The 15064-nt window shown below is 43.4% G+C and overlaps 1 protein-coding gene across 1 annotated transcript in view; it reads right to left on the bottom strand.

Moving 5' to 3' along the window:
• Positions 1–15064, bottom strand: part of LRRC28 (leucine rich repeat containing 28) — a 105249-nt gene that overhangs the window by 43253 nt on the left and 46932 nt on the right. Inside the window, exon 3 of the mRNA XM_030192723.1 lies at positions 240–342. Coding sequence (XP_030048583.1) covers positions 240–342 — 103 coding nt within the window. The remainder of the gene's footprint in view (positions 1–239; positions 343–15064) is intronic.

The following is a 15064-nucleotide window of genomic DNA, read 5'->3' as shown; positions in this document are numbered from 1 at the left end:
CAAGGTCTTTCTTCTGCTTCGTGCTCATCCACCTTTCCCTTCTAACCACATACAGTTCCTGTCCCCTTCAAACTATAAATGAAAAATTCTAAAACTAACCATAGAAAGGTCAGACTGACACAGGTGACTCAAATACTAGGTGTACCAATCTATTGCCAGTACAGAAAAATCCAGCACAAGGTGTGCACACTCATGGAGCTACGTCTAGGGTGGGAAATGGTTTGCGTGGTTTCTCTTACCCGCTGCAGCCAATGACTTTATTGTAGAGATAGGAGGGAAGGCCTTTGAGGTGAATGTTGTTATCCACATAAACATACTGCAGTTCTCGAGAGCGACCCAGATCTGGACAAAGAAAGGAACAGAAAAAAAATGGCATCACTTTCTCACTCCTCAAATTAAGAACACCAAAATTACCAGATGAGCAGCAGAAACATTAGCTCCCCTTTTTTATGTTCAATCTTTTGCTATCAGAAGCTCATGCCTCCAAACTAACCCTTGTTCAGTATGGGTCAGTGCTATAGTAATCATACAGTCCCCTTCAGAATATGACTCTTCTTAAGCAATAACAATTCAACCATCTCAATCATCAACCTCTGAAATGTAGGCGATTACAAAAAATAAATGGCGGAAAAAGCCTCAAAAGGACAGCTCCTGCAAAGTGTGGCAACAAAGCCTTCCATACCAAGGAGCAAACGTCTCATCATAGGCAAAAAAACCTCCATCCACCGCTAACTGTCCGTTCTCATTTAATTTTATTTCAAATTTATTTCTTAATAACGCGACTTATCTGTATATGTTGCTCAATAATCTCCAGAGCGCCAAGGCCGACTATAGCCAGAGTTTTGATTCTTCCTCAGGGTCCGCGGCGGATAGTTTTCACTTTCCTGGCAACCGGTAAGTGAACACTATTTTGCTGTGTGCTCTGGGAACTTAAAGATTGGGGTTTAAAGGAGGAATTGTAGGTTACCATTGTGTATTAGATCAACCCAGTCATAGGCATTGTTTCAAAAAAGTTTTAAAACTCAACTTTACAGATGAGTAGTGATACGCGTGTACCAATTTCTCTCCTAGGTTACTATAGGGCTCATTTTCAAAAGAGAAAAACGTCCAAAAAGTGACATGTCTGATTTGGACATTTTTCTCACAAAAACATCCAAATCAGCATTTTCGAAACCTATTTTTAGACGTTTTTCTCTGTTAACGTTTTTCTCTTGTTAACATCCAATTATTACGCTGAGTGGCTTGTTAACCACTATATAGAATCTGGGGGATACTGTATTGAGGGGGGGGGGGGGAACCCTCAATTATTTAAATGGATAGAAATCTGACATACACACCATAAAATGTGAAAGATGCTCAAGAGGGTGTAGACTTTCTATAGACACCATACTCACAAGAAAACCAACCAAGCCCCCCCTCCCCCCCAAAAAAATAAAAATAAAGGGAAACAAATTAAGAATATATTTTTGTTTTCATTTTTATGTTTTGTTCATCATTTTTTCAGTACAGTAAACCAGTAAATCTAAAATTCCAATACAGTTTTCTTGACACAAACCATAAATGTTGTATAGAAATAATGGATTTCTGCTATTGTGTTGCTCATCATACAGGAAGTAATCAATTCCAGAAACAGCATTTTCCATGTACACAAACACATTTTCACTTTTTTTGTCTATCAATATCTTCCTTCATTAGATATTGTCAGTTGATTGTTTTATAGAAATACCACATATCTGAAAACAAAAATAGACACAATGCATTTTGCATAAACAGAGAAGATTTTAATGCAGATCCTAGGTATTATGTGGAGAGGGAAATCCATATGTTCAGGTCAAGATATGGAAAACTCCCACAGTATTTTACTAAATTTGTTTGATGACTTCCACATAGACGACTCTTGTAAAATAGTATGGGAATTTTCCACACCTTGACCTGGAGACATGAACACCCCTCTCCATGTAATATCTAAAATCTGCCTGATCAGACCAAATCACAACTCAAGAAAGCCAAAGGCAGCTAGGCCAGATCAGGTCTGTATGAAAGCCTTGGACAGATTATTCTCTACTGTATGGACTGTATGCACTCAATAGCAGACTATGGACTCTTCCTTCAAAAAAAGGTTTGGACAAATTCCTGGAGGAAAAGTCCATAGTCTGCTATTGAGACAGACATGGGGAAGTAACTGCTTGCTCCAGGATCGGTAGCTTGGAATGTTGCTGCTAATTGGGTTTCTGCCAGGTACTTGTGACCTGGCTTGGCCACTGTTTGGAAAATAGGATACTGGGCTAGATGGACCACTGGTCTGACCCAGTATGGCTACTCTTATGTTCTTATGACATAGTATCCATTCTTAAAAGGCGATAAGACCAAGTGTGAGAACTACAGAGGAATCAGCCTCCTATCAGTTGTTAGAAAAGTGCTTGCTGAAATAATCAGATACCGCCTACACCCAATGTGGGAAGCCAACACACCCATGGGGAGCAAAGTGACTTCAACCCAGGCCAGCGCTAAAATCCAACAGCTTCCTTGTCCAAAGGGGTGTAAGACAAGGATATGTGTTGTTGCCACTGCTATTCAATGTAATCATCAATTGGGGCAAGAAGCAAAGATTGGCTGGGCATGCTGGCACACGGAATATGGTGAAGACAGCCTGACATTTATCAATGCAGGATATGCCGGTATTGTGTTCATGGAAGATTCAGAGTAAGAGCTGCTAAATATAATCATAGAACGAGCAAGAAAATTAGGGTCACAGGTCAATGCAAAGAAAACCAAGTGCATGACAATTCAAAAGTGGGCCTGCTATTGAGCCTCTTAGAGAGCAAACAGACCAGGTGAAGGATTTTAAATATGTTGGATCAATGATCTCGGTGCTGAAAGTTGATGCAACTGTTGACATTGCAGTCAAAAACTGGTAGTGCCCAAGTGGCCTTCACTAGTCAAAAACGGTGCACGTGGAAGTAGCACAGTGTTACACTGAAGACCAAGATGAGAGTTTTTAATGCCTGTCATGCCAATCCTCCTTTTCACATCAGAACCATGGACATTGCTAGCTGATGACCTGCACAAGCTGGAAGCGTTCCAGATGAAAGGCTTGTGCACTATCCTTGATATCTTGGTCCTCGACCAGTGGTACAAATAAACCATTTGAGAAATTTGCAACAAACAACATACATGCTTCTGTTGGCTTGGCTATGTCTACAGAATGAAGGGATCATGACTACCAAGATGGTTCCTCCAATGGTGACAATCACCTGGCTGGAAGGTTGTCAAAGGTGTTCCAAGATCGATCTGGCACAGGCAAATTGATGCTGAAGCAAAACAGCTCCACCTTTGAATGGATGATTTTACTGCAGCTGCACAAGACCAACTACACTGGAAGAGACTCACTATGGATGGCCTTGCTATGGCTGCTGCAGCAGCGCCTGTAGGAGTGCCCTACCAACTAAAGGGTCTTCCTACTGGTGCTAAAGCATTGACTTGATTTTACAAGGGGCTCTGCCAAACAGAGCCTCTTACAAAACAAGTAGAAGACTGCATGCCAAAATCCTTCCACATATAGAGGTTTTAGAAAGTTGCATATGGAGAAAAACAATCATAGAAAGCCCTCCCCCCCTCACAAAGACATAGAAGCAGCTTTCTAAAATTGCTGCTCCTTGTGTAAAGGGCCCTGCTCCCACCATCTAAACCAACTCCTCCTCTGCAATTAGATTCACCCTGATGCGAGCCACCCAAGTTCACCTCCCTTCCCAATGGAAGACCCAAAACCAACCACATCACCTTTCCCTAAGTGCCCACCCCCCTGCCCCGAGGGACAAATCTCTGAATATGCCCCCCCCCCCTAAATGTATTCCCCGGGCTTGCTAGGAATCCCTGGGGTCTAGTAGAGTGGTAGTGATGCCCACTTGGCCACACATCAATGATCAAATCTCTCAAATGACCACCAAGACTTAGGGATGAGGCTTCCATATATAGGCAAAATGCAATAGTACTACTAGAGGGTCTTAGTGGCCATTCTGAGAGATTTAATTGTCAAGGCAGGAGCGAGTGGGCATCATTCCTGCCCCACTAGACCCCCTGGTAAGCCGGGAAGTGGATTATGAGGTGAGGGTGGATGCTTCCTCAAAGACCCAATCCAGGGGGTGAGGGAAGGGCTGTTTGGGCCTCAGAACTCCTGGCACATGGTGGGTAGTTGCCCATGTTTGGGGGAAGAGGCTGCCTCAAAAAATATTTGTGCCTAATTTGTGTGTGTCAAGAAACATCCAGAAGCACCGATAACCTTTGGCACAAGAAGACTGTGTATCCATACATGGGGTATTGTCTCTCAATCCAATTCTTGAGTGGCGGAGTGGCCTAGTGGTTAGGGTGGTGGACTTTGGTCCTGGGGAACTGAGGAACTGAGTTCGATTCCCGGCACAGGCAGCTTCTTGTGACTCTGGGCAAGTCACTTAACCCTCCATTGCCTGCCGCATTGAGCCTGCCATGAGTGGGAAAGCACGGGGTACAAATGTAACTAAAATTAAATTAAATTAAATTCTTGTCTGGCTCCAGAACATAGCACTAGGCTAGGAACTTTCCCCATTTCAAGCTCCTCTACCAAAGCCAAATTCCTCTGTATATCCTTTAAGGCATTTTGTTCTTAACTCACAGATCCATATGTTAAAGATCACAAACTGAAGTCCCTGGAACTAGAAATGGATACCCTCCTTTGAAACGTTATGATCATGCAAAGGAAAAGATGTTTTGAGTTTTAAGGACATTTATGAAGCTCAATTTGCCCTACTCAACCAAATTTTCCAAATTACAGTTAACGGTGGAAAAAAGTATTCTTAGAAAAACCTTACTCATTTCACTTCCTGATGGGTAGAAACTGAAATGTTAATATACTGTTTGTATGAGCTCTTAATATCTTTCCTAGGCTGAGTCCTCAAACTCCAACTGTTGTTGGGCTGAAGTAGGAGACTGAACTCTTAGAAAGTCTTTTCTAAATGCATTATAGCTTTCTAAACAGATTCTAACATAATACGTGCCAGCATCATGAAATGCGCTTATTATGTTAGTCAGTTTTTGTAGTACTCAATTCTTCAATTCCCTTACAGGTCCTTGAGCTCCACTGGTCAAAACTTTGAGCCACAGACAACTCCGAGGAAGAGCTCCACTCGGCAACGTGACTTCATACTACAGAACCTTGTCCAAAAAGCCCCTGAAGGTCTCCACTGACCTAGCCTTTTCAGAGATTACCAACAGCTTTCCCAGAGACACTCCAACTCTACCTGAAGCAGGTGAAAAATAAGATTAATGGTACTGAAAGAAGTGAAATCCTTTTTGAACATCCCAGCAAGTGGTTATTGGTGCTTCTGGGCTGTGAAAATACTATCAATGTTAGGGATCCAGTCAGAGCATTGGCATCAAGATGAGTCAATCTTGAGCCGACAGCAGAATCACACCCAGGGAATATTAAGAACGAATATAGTAACATAGTAAATGACGGCAGAAAAAGACCTGCATGGTCCATCCAGTCTGCCCTACAAGATAAACTCATATGTGCTACTTTTTGTGTATACCTTACCCTGATTTGTACCTGTCCTTTTCAGGGCACAGACTGTATAGGTTCTGCCCAGCACTATCCCCACCTCCCGCCACCGGCTCTGCCACCCAATCTCGGCTAAGCTCCTTAGGATCCATTCCTTCTGAACAGGATTCCTTTATGTTTATCCCACGCGTGTTTGAATTCTGTTACCGTTTTCATTTCCACCACTTCCCACTTACTCCTTTTGCAATTCAATTCAAGTGAGGTCTTAATACCGCTAATATCCCCTAGTGAGGGTTCAGTGCGGCTTACACGGTTTAGGCTTTAGTAAACAGACATGTAACAGCATACTGTCAGATCAGGGGAAGCAATGATGTGGCTGGGAAAGAGGGGACAACAGGTTAGAAGGTTGTAAGGCACGGTGCAATGGTAGTGGATTAAGCATTAGGTTTAGGGAACATATGAGTTTTTAGCTTCTTTCTGAACCTGAGGTAATTATTTCTATGATTATATTTAGCAGCTCTTGGGCCATCTAGTCTGAATCTTCCATGAACACAATATCGGCATATCCTGCATTGATAAATGTCAGGCTGTCTTCACCATATTCCATGCCAGCATGCCCAGCCAATCTTTGCTTCTTGCCCCAATTGATGATTACATTGAATAGCAGCAGCAACAACACATATCCTTGTCTTACACCCCTTTGGACAAGGAAGCTGTTTGGATTTTAACGCTGGCCTGGTTTGAAGTCACTTTGCTCCCCTTGGGTGTGTTGGCTTCCCACATTGGGTGTAGGCGGTATCTGATTATTTTAGCAAGCACTTTCCTAACAACTGATAAGGAGGCTGATTCCTCTGTAGTTCTCACACTTGGTCTTATCGCCTTTTAAGAATGTCATAAGAACATAAGAGTAGCCATACTGGGTCAGACCAGTGGTCCATCTAGCCCAGTATCCTATTTTCCAAACAGTGGCCAAGCCAGGTCACAAGTACCTGGCAGAAACCCAGTTAGCAGCAACATTCCATGCTACCGATCCTGGAGCAAGCAGTTACTTCCCCATGTCTGTCTCAATAGCAGACTATGGACTTTTCCTCCAGAAATTTGTCCAAACCCTTTTTTTGAAGAAAGAGTCCATAGTCTGCTATTGAGTGGGAACATGTTTTTCAGTCCATACAGAAGAAAATGATCTGAGTAGGTCCATGGCTTCCATACAGATCCAAAGAAATGGGTCCCAGGGCAGAGTAAAGGGGCGTAATGTAAATACAGCAAGAAACCTGGGTCTAACTTCTGGGTTAAAAAAGTGACATCACCTCCAACAGCAGATAATGGAGGAGGTAAGAGACTATCAAAGCTGAACGTAGCTGTGACCACAAGTAGGCTGGAGGGAGAGGAGAGGAACAGCTTGAACCTAGGCTATGACCACAGGCATTTCACATGAGAAGATCAGATAACTTTAGAAAGCTGAACCTATGGAACTTTGTAAGTCTAAGTGCTTTGAAAATGAGCCCCAAAACATGGTCTTTCATTATTTAAATAATTATATACATTCTGGCTTGGATATTATTTGGGTGATTCTAAAGAATTTCCAAGCTCTGTTGGGTATGATGAAGATGCAGGTATGCAGAAGCTAGATTCTATGAGAAAGGAATCTGTAATGATTACTTCCAGCACAAGTACTGGTCAGTTTATAGTGTTAGTAAGGAATTATTATATATTAGAATGTATTGCTCCTGATTGTAATTTTTCAGAGCACATAGTCCTCACATTCAGTAACATAGCCCACCTATTTAACATTGCTTTTGACTCGTAACCACTTGTAACCACTCGCCTCCACCTACCCTCCTCTCCTCCTTCCTGTACACATTAATTAATTTGATTTGCTTACTTTATTTCTTGTCTATTAGATTGTGAGCTCTTTGAGCAGGGACTGTCTTTCTTCTATGTTTGTGCAGCGCTGCGTATGCCTTGTAGCGCTATAGAAATGCTAAATAGTAGTAGTAGTAGTAACATCAAATTTTTTTATTCTGGATCAAGAATCAGGCTGATATAATGTCCGCAGTGTAGACCAATATCTGGACTCTTTTACCCTGTTTTAGTAAGAATCTATATCATGTTTGTCCTTAATCAGTTTTATAATTAAATATAAAATGGGAAACATTTCAGTGCTACTTTCTCTTGTTACTTGAGCACAATTTGGGAAAGCATATAAAGCTGGTAATCATGATTTTTTCTTTGACATGTTCTCAAAATTCCTATATCAAAGGATATTTAACTACATCAGCATTGATTTGGGAACCTAAATGTGTCAGTTTTGATGAGAAGTCCTTGTTAAAATGACTCTCCCAGTTATCAGCCTGTGCTTGCAGTTCTTTGGACTGGAGGGTAATCGCCTGTGGGTTTAGGAAAAGGCTATTGACTGCAAGCTCCGACAATCCCCTGTGGGTTCACATTCACACAACCAAACTATGTGCAGGACGTCAGACTCACAGAAACAGAAGCCTGCGCGGCCGCGTTGCTGATCTGCAAGGGCAGGCCTTCTACATGGAATGTTGCTAGTGGAATAGCAACATTCCATGTAGAATCTCCAATAGTACAGAATCTCAATAGCAGCAACATTCCATGTAGAATCTCCAATAGGAGCAACATTCCATGTAGAATCTCAAATAGTAGCAACAGAATCTCAATAGTAGCAACATTCCATGTAGAATCTCCAATAGGAGCAACATTCCATGTAGAATCTCAAATAGTAGCAACAGAATTTATTTATTTATTTATTTATTGCATTTGTATCCCACATTTTCCCACCTATTTGCGGGCTCAGTGTGGCTTACAATAAGACATGAATAATAGAAATACATTTGATTCGACTAAGTTATGGATTACATTGAACAGAGTTGTGCGAGACATTCGAATATCAATAGGAGTATAACAATGGGACATCAACATGGAAACATTAGAAGGAGACAATGGGAAAAAGGGCATTGTTGGAAACCTGGTATATAATGTACTTTGTTTCATGAGTAAGTGAATGATTGACAGGATAGAGGGATGGGGGATCAGAAGTGGATGTGTGTTGAGTTGGTGACCAATGAGTGTGGTTTCTAAGTGTTTTGGCTCTTTCCGTAAGTTTGTTCAAATAGGTGAGTCTTCAGTAGTTTACGGAAGGAGGCTTGTTCACTAATCGTTCTTAGGTTGCGCGGTAGTGTATTCCAAGACTTAGTGCTCATGTAGGAAAAGGTTGACGCGTGTATCGTCTTGTACTTCAACCTCTTGCAAGTTGGGTAGTGAAGGTTGAGGTGAGTTCGGGATGATTTTTTGGCGTTTCTGGGTGGTAGGTCTATTAAATCAGTCATGTACGCTGGGGCTTCACCGTGAATAATCTTATGGACTAACGTGCAAATTTTAAAAGTAACGCGGTCCTTGAGTGGAAGCCAATGTAGCCTCTCACGCAGTGGTTTTGCCCTTTCATATTTAGGTTTTCCGAGGATGAGCCTGGCTGCTGTGTTCTGGGCTGTTTGAAGCTTCTTCAGTATTTGCTCTTTGCAGCCTGCGTATAATGAGTTGCAGTAATCCAAGTGGCTGAGGACAAGGGATTGCACTAGGCTGCGGAAGACGAATCTAGGGAAGAATGGTCTTATCCTTTTCAATTTCCACATGCTGAAGAACATTTTCTTGGTTATGTTGTTTGCGTGAGTTTCAAGTGTTAGGTGGCGGTCGATTGTCACACCGAGGATTTTTAGCGTTTCTGAGATTGGAAGTTTTAGGTTTGGTGTGTTTATCACATTGACTTCGGTTGTGTTGTATTGGGAGGTGAGTATCAGACATTGGGTCTTTTCCGCGTTTAGTTTCAGGCGGAATGCATCTGCCCATGTGTTCATGATATGTAGACTTTTATTGATTTCGTTGGAGATTTCTTTGGTGTCTTGTTTGAATGGGATGTATATTGTCACATCGTCGGCGTATATGTATGGGTTTAGGTTTTGTTTTGATAGGAGTTTTGCTAGAGGGATCATCATTAGGTTGAATATGGTTGGCGATAGAGGTGATCCTTGTGGGACTCCACATTCCGGTATCCATGCCTTGGACTTGGTTGAGTTTGATGTGACTTGATACGAGCGCAGGGTTAGGAACCCCTTGAACCAATTCAGGACGTTTCCTCCGATGCCAAAGTATTCAAGTATGTGTAGTAGGATTCCATGGTCAACCATGTCGAAGGCGCTTGACATGTCGAATTGTAAGAGGAGTATATTGTTGCCCGTTGCGATTATTTGTTTGAATTTAGTCATAAGGGTGACTAATACTGTTTCTGTGCTGTGATTTGAACGGAATCCTGATTGGGCATCATGCAGTATTGAATGTTTGTCTAGGTAGCTTGTGAGTTGTTTAGTTACCACACCTTCTGTTATCTTGGTTATTAGTGGTATGGATGCTATTGGCCTGTAGTTGGTTATTTCGCTCGCGTTTTTCTTTGTGTCTTTGGGAATTGGTGTGAGTAAGATTTTTCCTTTTTTTTCTGGGAAGAGTCCGTTTTGTAGCATGTAGTTTATGTGGTTAGTTAGGTTTATTATGAATTGTTGAGGAGCAGATTTCATGAGGCTATTTGGACATATGTCTAGTTTGCAGTTGGATTTGGCATATTTTTTGAGAGTTTTGGAGATGAGGTTTTCTGATAATAGTTCAAATTCGGTCCAGGTTCTGTCTGCTGGGTGTGTTCCTTCTTCTGGGTCTAGACAGTCTAGGAGAGTGGTGTATTCTGTAGGGCTGGCGGGTATTTTGTGTCGTAATAGTACAATTTTCTCCTTGAAGTAATTTGCAAGGTTGTCGACACTTGGTATATCTTTGTCATTGGTTGTAACAGGTGTGGTGTCTAACAGTTTGTTCACGAGGTTGAAGAGTTTATGTGTGTCTTTGTAGTTTGGTCCTATTAATGTTTTATAATGTAGAATTTTTGTCTGTTTGATAGTGTATTTGTATTTTCTCCGTAGTTGTTTCCAGTCATTTAGTGTTTGTTCGTCTCTCTTTTTATTCCAGGCTCGTTCAAGTCTCCTGACTTGTGATTTCAGTTTTTTTAGTTCTTCGGTGAACCATGGATTTGCATTTTTCCTGTGTGATGTTCTGGTTTGGGCTGGGGCGATTTTGTCTAGTGTCGTTGTGCTTATATCGTCCCATTCTTGGAGGAATTGGATGGTGTTAGCGTTTGTAGTCCATTCGCTCTGGTAGATTTGTTGCCAGAATGTTGTGGGGTCTATTTTTCCTCTCGTTGTGTAGGTTGTTCGCTCATGTTTATTGATTGTGTTTAGTTGTGTTTTTCGCCAGAAAAGAGTAACGTTTGCTTTATGGTGGTCTGACCATAGTGTGGGTGTCCATCTTGTATTGGTGAGTGTGATAGTTGAGTCCGGTTCGAGTCTATTTGTTATTATGTCTAGTGTGTGTCCTTTTTTGTGGGTTGGTTGTAAGCTGGGTGTTTGCAGATCCCAGAGTTGTAGGAATTCTTTGAATTCTCGTGTGCTTGGTAGGTTGTCATCTTCTAGGTGTAAGTTGATGTCGCCTAGTATGAGGATGTTTGAGGCTGATACGCAGGTATTCGAGATGAAATCCATGAGTTGTGTTTGGGTGTCTTGCCATTTTCCTGGCGGCCTGTAGAATAGGATTGTGTTGAGGTGTCCTATTAGGCTTGGATGGTTGATTCTTGTCGATGCAATTTCGAGTTGTGGTGAGGTAGATTCACCTGTGATTGTGATGGTGAATTCAGGTTTGTATATTATAGCTATTCCGCCTCCTCTTTTTTCTCCATTTCTTGTCCAGTGCGTGATTTTGTATTCTGGTGGGCATGTTTGTAGGATGGCGGGGTCTGTAGGACTATGAAACCAGGTTTCTGTGATAAATAAGAGGTCTAGTTTGTCTGTGGTAATCCAATCTAGTATGTCTACTGAGTTGCTTACTGCTGATCGTGCATTGACGTATCCTAGTTGGATTGGGTGATGTGGTTCCGAGGTGGGGTTAGATGTGTTTATTTTTATTAACTGTCTGTTTCTTCGGTGGTTGGGTTTGTGGTTGTCACTGTTTTCCTTATTTTGTCGGTGATGTACATATCCGGGGTTTATTCCAGTTGGTTGGTTGTTGTGTCTTTGATCTGGTAGGTTGTTTAAAGGTTGTGCATAGGATTGGTGATATGTAAGTGGGTTGTTGTGGTTATTGTTTTGGGCGTGCATTATGTGTATGTGAGTGTTATGGGGATTGTGAGTAGTGGGGTTGTTGTTGTTTAGGTTGTGGGTTGTGTTTGGGTGTAAGAATATGATCAGACACTGGATGGTTATGAGTATATTGCTGGTGTTCATTTCTATGTGTTGTACGCTGTGACAAATAGGCATCTGGTGTACATTTGAGCGATACAAGGTTTGCAATTGCATTTGAGCTTAGCTACAATTGAAGCGGGTAGTGCTGACATTTTCAATTAAGCTTAGTAACAATTTAATTTAATTTAGAGCTGGCAGCATTTCAGTGCTAGGCAGGCGCAGTGTTGCTTATATTTGTATTTAAGTAAGGCAGTAATGTAATTTAGAGCTTGGTAATAATTTATTATTACTGGGCAAGCCTGCACTGAGTGCTTGACAATAGTTCACTATTAGGCATATGAGGTAGTATTTGCATTTGCGTTTATATTAGCAGCAATTTAATTTGAAGCATGGCAACAGTTAAAAGGTGTTATAAGTAAGCAGAGCAAAGCAGGGTAAAGCGAGGATTTTTTAAAATTATGTAAAAGCTAAAAGCTAAAGCAGTACATGCATGCTTCCTTAGTAACAGTTCACTATTAGATAATTTAAAGCATGGCAACAGTTGCAGGCGCTATATTGGCGTAGGATACAGTTGCTTTCAGTTTAAGTAAGCAGTGCAGAGTAGAGCAAGGATTTTTTAAATTATGCTAAAGCATTGCATGCATGCAGTATTTTGTTACTCTGTTCTGCTACGGCAGGTAGTTTCTGTTCCAGGCAGGTTGGCCCTCTCAGTCGATCTTGGTTATCGACGGTCGGCTTTGGCGTCACGAACGGCAGCCACAGGGACCAGTTGCTCGGTTGTCTGGTCGGTGGAGAGCTCGACTTGCTCCCGGCGATCCTCCGGACTCGTTCCTGCGTCTTGACCAGTCCTTGGCGTTGCGTGGCCTCAGGCACTGGCGCTTGGCTCGGTGGGTCAAGTCCTGCGGTCCTGCTGTGGTTCGGCGAGTCGGGTTTTTTGCAGCTCCGTTGCTTTGCGTTCTGCGGCGTCCCTCTTTGCAAGGCGCTCGGAGCCGTCAGGTCAGTTGCGGCTTGCTTGTTTTCTTCCCGCCGTCAGTCGCGGCCTAGAGGATCAGACCCGGCGTTTGTCTCTAGGTCGGATCAGGTCCCCCGATTCAGGAAGTTTAATTAATTCCGAACAGGGGCCTTGACTTCAGCGCTGTCCGAACCCTTCCGGTCCGGTCAGGGCGCTCGTCGCTAGGTCGCCGGTTGATCAGCCACTAGCTACCTGGATGACCCAGCGAGTTCGCTCGCTCTGGGTCTGGTCGTCTGCTGGTCGATGGGCCGCGTGGCGTGGTCAGCTTCTCCGAGCCTCAGATCTTCGCCTAATTGGGTTTTTTCGGTAGGGCAGGAATCGGCCGCGGTCCGGTTCCCTCCCGGTCCGGTCGAGGGTGGCTCAGGTGGTCAGTTCGTCTGGGGGGTCGGGAGCTCGGCGAGGGAGCTTCTTACCTGTCGGCCATTTTAACCTCACTCTCAATAGTAGCAACATTCCATGTAGAATCTACAAATAGTTTCAACATTCCATGTAGAATCTCAATAGTAGCAACATTCCATGTAGAATCTCAAATAGGGAAAGGGAACTGGGACTTGACATACCGCCTTTCTGTGGTTTTTGCAACCTACATTCGAAGTGGTTTACATAGTATATAGAGGTACTTATTTGTACCTGGGGCAATGGAGGGTTAAGTGACTGGCCCAGAGTCACAAGGAGCTGCATTGGGAATCGAACCCAGTTCCCCAAGATCAGAGTCCGCTGCACTAACCACTAGGCTACTCCTAGCGGGCGATACCTAGTGGTATCGCCTCACCAAAAAAAATGGATTATCAAGACTATTCCATCTGATTTAGTTTTCTAATCCCAGTGCGTTCTTTAAGTGGCATCCTTTACGCTTCCAGTACCACAGGTGTCAAGTATGCCGAACTATTGTATGCGAGGTCTTTGTCAAGCCTAAAATTAGCTTACAGATCCGTGAGGGCGAAGGTACCCAGGCTATCTGCAAGCTACCCAGGAGAATTCTATAAAAGGGGCACCCAACTGGAGCCCATCTTATAGAAGAAAGTAGGCACCTACTTTTCTTTAATGAACACCAGCATAACCGGGTATACACATGTAGGCATTTAAACACAAGCACTGTTAAAAGCCACAGAGCTGATGAAAATGCTCTCATCTTACGAGATACACATGTAACGTCATAATCTCTAAGGCCCAGATGCATCAACCAAACGTAAAAAAAGCAAAAACGTAAAAGTCATTACCGAATTTTTAAAAAACGAACAATGCTCCAAAAAAACAAGTCGCACATGTTCGGTGCGGTATTGTAAAGAACAATGCATCAATCCCCGTCGGTAATCGGCTCCTAAAGCATGCGCAGAGCAGCCAAGTGTTATGCTGGCTGCTCTGTGCATGCCAGAAACGTCAAAAGACAAAAAAAAAAAAACCCCAAAACACAAACACGTGGATCGGGAGGGGGCAAAGGCGCTCGTTAGAAGCGTCCTGTATGGAAGGCCTTGCCACCACCCGGGGGCAGGGCCAGGTCAGGGAAGACGAAGGAGAGAGACGTCCTGAAGACTGCAGCGATCTGGTCTTCTTGCCTGTGCAGCGCCTTCATACAGAGGTGAGAGGCGCTGCACGGGCCCAGTAATGCGGGGGGGGGGGGGGGGGGGGGGGGGGAGGGCGGAGCTGTGTGGGGAAAGAAAGAAAGAGTTGAGAGACAGGAAGGGAGGGGGGCCGAAGCATTGATTTTTGTTTTCTTTTATTTAATGCTGACGGAGGAAGCGGGGAGCACCAGGGGCGACCACGGGCGGGGGGGGGGGGGGGGGGGCGGGGGGCAAGGACGTCATTAAAGGACACTCCTGACAAGCGCCTTTGCCCCCTCCCGAACTTTTTTTTTTTCAGTTTTATAGTGATGAAGGGGGAGCAGCAGTGACCTCGGGCATCAATAAAAGACGCCCCTGACGCGCGTTTTCGCCCCCCCTCGCTTTTTTTTTTTTTTTTTACATTACAGTTTTCAGTCGGATAGCCCTAACGACAGGTACAGACCTGTCGTTAGCTTTCCGGCACTTTTCCTACGTTAGGGTAGTCGGAAAACTTTGATGCATCTCGTTTCTATGGGGTTTCTACACAATTTGCTCATCTGCATTCCATTTTCGTTTTCTGCTACAGTGGTCGGAAAATGGCCTTTAATGCATGCCACGGTTCGAAAATTCTTCGTTTGAGGGTTGTTAGGGTCGTTAAAGTTTAGTGCATTGGGCCTCAGTTAGG

Source organism: Microcaecilia unicolor, chromosome 1 (genome assembly GCF_901765095.1).
Source record: "Microcaecilia unicolor chromosome 1, aMicUni1.1, whole genome shotgun sequence".
Classification (NCBI taxonomy): Eukaryota; Metazoa; Chordata; class Amphibia; order Gymnophiona; family Siphonopidae; genus Microcaecilia; species Microcaecilia unicolor.
Note: the sequence above shows the minus strand (reverse complement) of the source record. Positions and strands in the feature narration are given on the sequence as shown.